This window comes from Austrofundulus limnaeus, unplaced genomic scaffold (genome assembly GCF_001266775.1).
Source record: "Austrofundulus limnaeus strain Quisiro unplaced genomic scaffold, Austrofundulus_limnaeus-1.0 Scaffold1822, whole genome shotgun sequence".
NCBI classification, from domain to species: Eukaryota; Metazoa; Chordata; class Actinopteri; order Cyprinodontiformes; family Rivulidae; genus Austrofundulus; species Austrofundulus limnaeus.
The window spans coordinates 28,993-31,940 of NW_013954224.1; the positions used below are offsets into that span (position 1 = coordinate 28,993).

General features: G+C 38.0%; 1 protein-coding gene across 1 annotated transcript in view; it reads right to left on the reverse strand.

The window, feature by feature from the left end:
• Window positions 1–2,948, reverse strand: part of LOC106536451 (ephrin type-A receptor 7) — a gene marked incomplete at its 3' end in the record, with an annotated part of 23,967 nt that overhangs the window by 17,590 nt on the left and 3,429 nt on the right. The window contains 1 exon segment of the mRNA XM_014033735.1: window positions 2,737–2,801. Coding sequence (XP_013889189.1) covers window positions 2,737–2,801 — 65 coding nt within the window.

Below are 2,948 nucleotides of genomic sequence, written 5' to 3' on the forward strand. Positions count from 1 at the left end.
AAATACGATAATTTTGAGCTGCTGATACGATAATTCAACATTTCCCACCTGGCAACACTGGCAAGGCCTCGCAGTTCCAGTTTTCGTTCTGACTTGTTGCACTAGCTAGCTTCTCATCTTTCCAGTAGCATGCTGTTTTGCTGCGGGAGGTTGTTCTCTCTTTTGTCTGTTTAGTATATCCATGTAATGTAGCAATGTAGTCCGCAGAGTTCGGATAATTAATTGCCATGCCAAAAAAAAAAAAAGCCGATTATACACATTATTGTTTTTCGTCTGAGTGAAGTCCTGGCGGCAAAGCGCATTGATTGAGTCACAGCTTTCTTCTTTTAGTAGCTTTGCTTGATTTTCCTAGAGGAATTTGGTAAAAAGAACAATGTTATCCGCTGTCTTTTACTCGGTCACGTTGCCTCGAGCAGTTATACACACTACAAAAGTCACTTTCCCCAACTCGATTGGCGGCTTCCCCCGGCTTCCGGCTGAGACGCTAAAAATGCGTGTGCGCATGCGTGATGACGTCAATTGGTAAAAGGTCTATTCCTTTGCTCAACCAACTCTTTTCAGCTTGACTGAGATCAAAAGGACCAGATTCTCCATTAAATGTGAAAAAGAAGGAAAAGATAAATGAATGTTTTCTGTGTATTTATTTCTGTTTCCATATGTCTTGATCAAAGAAATATGATTTTAGTCTGTCCTCCTACAGAAAGAAAAGGCCTGCCTGAAGATCCACTAAGTCTTGCTTAATTAACTGTTCAGCAGAATAGCTGTGTGAAGAAGATGTGTCTTATATTTAAGGATTTAAGAAGTGTGTTTTGTTGATCTATACATGTTTAATCTTTAGAAAATTTAGGATTTGACTTTAATAATTAAATGTGTCACAATCTCATCTCTCTCTAAGGCAACCAGATGTCTTCCCCTCTTTAATTAGATGCAAAATAATCAAACTAAAACACTCCCTCTTTGTCTGAGGTATAAACTTTCCCTCCAAAACGTTTTATTTGTTGAACCTTTTTAAGTGATACTTTTAGTGATGCTCTGTAACATTTCATTGGATGATTTAAAATCATAACTCCGCCCCAAACAGAGGTCTTAAAAGTGAGAGCACTCCCAAATTAGAGGAAGCTGAAGTTAGTTAACGTTGATGTCAGTTTTCAGAAGCTCAGCAGATGCCCTGCCTGCAGCCCTTCCCCCATGGGCTGGGCAAGACTGTGGTCCTTCTGCATCTCCCGCTGAGTGGACTCATGTTAGCTCAACACCTGAGCTTGATTTTTATAAAAGTTAAATTAGCTCATTTTAATTTATACATCGCTTTAGTCCATTTTGCTACGAAGTCTGGACCAACTTCCACGCTCTGAGGCATCCTGGGACGCAGGCAGTGCTAGTCCACCTTTCTTCACTAGATCACAGCCCAGCTTTCTGACTGAAGGACCGGAAGCTGAACAGACATCCTGAGTGTCTGACAGGCCACTACACTGAAGCAGTTCTTTGGGAAACATCACCTGAAGTTCTCCGGTTCGCCGACACCTTCTTCCTGGTACCATTAATCAGCAGAACAAATGGGTATGGAAGCTAACATTTTGCTGGTGACAAATTAAAGGTGCTCAGTTAAGTTGATCCTTATCTTTCGTAAGAAATTTGATAAAATATAAAACTGTATACATACAGCACTCCCTCATTTAACTAGGACTTTAGTTAAATTCTCTTTCTTAAGAGAACTCCATCATTTCTGCCTCAAAACCCCTTTAATGTTATTTGTTTGTTTGTTTGTTGTTTTATGTGCTCACTTGTTATTGCTCAAACTATTTCAGTATTTACCTGGTTCAATAATGTTTTCATTTCATACTTGTGATAGTGTGCAGATACATTTTAATCTGTAAATAAATGGCCCGTGGAGAATGTGCCAACATAAGCTAATGTCTCTTTTGTGTCTTGATAAGGTTTTATTGATTTTATAAGCGAAGAACTCCAGAAAATTCTGGGTAGATTTATTGTGAGACTGATTATAATGAAGTTACAGGTTTCCTTCTCTTTCCTGGGTTATGATTTTTAACCAAATTAAGGCTCGTGGTGCCTTGAGGTAGGATAATTTATGAATTTAATAATCCATAAATTTATCGATTAATATACCCAAAACCCCCCTACAAGAGACAGCCTCAAAATGAGTTGATCTGAGACACACTTTATAAAAGGGGTGGGGCTTTTGGAGTTACAATAAGAAGGATTACAGACTAAAGCATTGCAGTTTCTCTTTATATAGACCGCAACTGAAGGATTTAAATGTGAAAAAGGAGGATTTAAAAGCATCATATTTCTCCTTTAAAGCTGAAATTGTTGAACATCAGAAGAAAAACTCTTATCTTTCTCTTGAAAATARATTTGAAAAAAAAAAGTTTCAGTTTATAGACAAACATGAATAATTAAAAATAGTTCAAAAATTTACAACAATCAAGAATTAGGCACTGAAGCAACCACAGTGTTTCAAGAGGGAGACTGTTTGTCTCCTGACATTTCTTGAAAAAAAAGCTGTATTTAATGAGGAAAAAGATTATTTTGATCTGTGAACAGGTGGCGGGACTTCAGTCACTACTGGGGTCAATTTTTTCACAGTGGGATGAAAGACAGTTAAATAAAGTAAAATACTATTTGAGGTACAGCAGATTATTAAAGCTTAAACACAAGAGTGTTTAAATCCACACATTTTATGTAAACAAAAACACTTCCACAACAGGAAGTTCTTACCCCGTGTGATGGATATGTCAGCCAGCCCCAGTCTCCTGTGATTGTTGTTGTGTCAAGAAGATTCACTGAAGACAAAAACAAAACAAGAGGTGATGAACTTTTTCTCATTCATCCTGTTCTTGATCACTAGCATCAGTGTGAACTCTCTCTCTCTCTCTCACACGCACACACACACACACACACACACACACACACACACACACACACACACA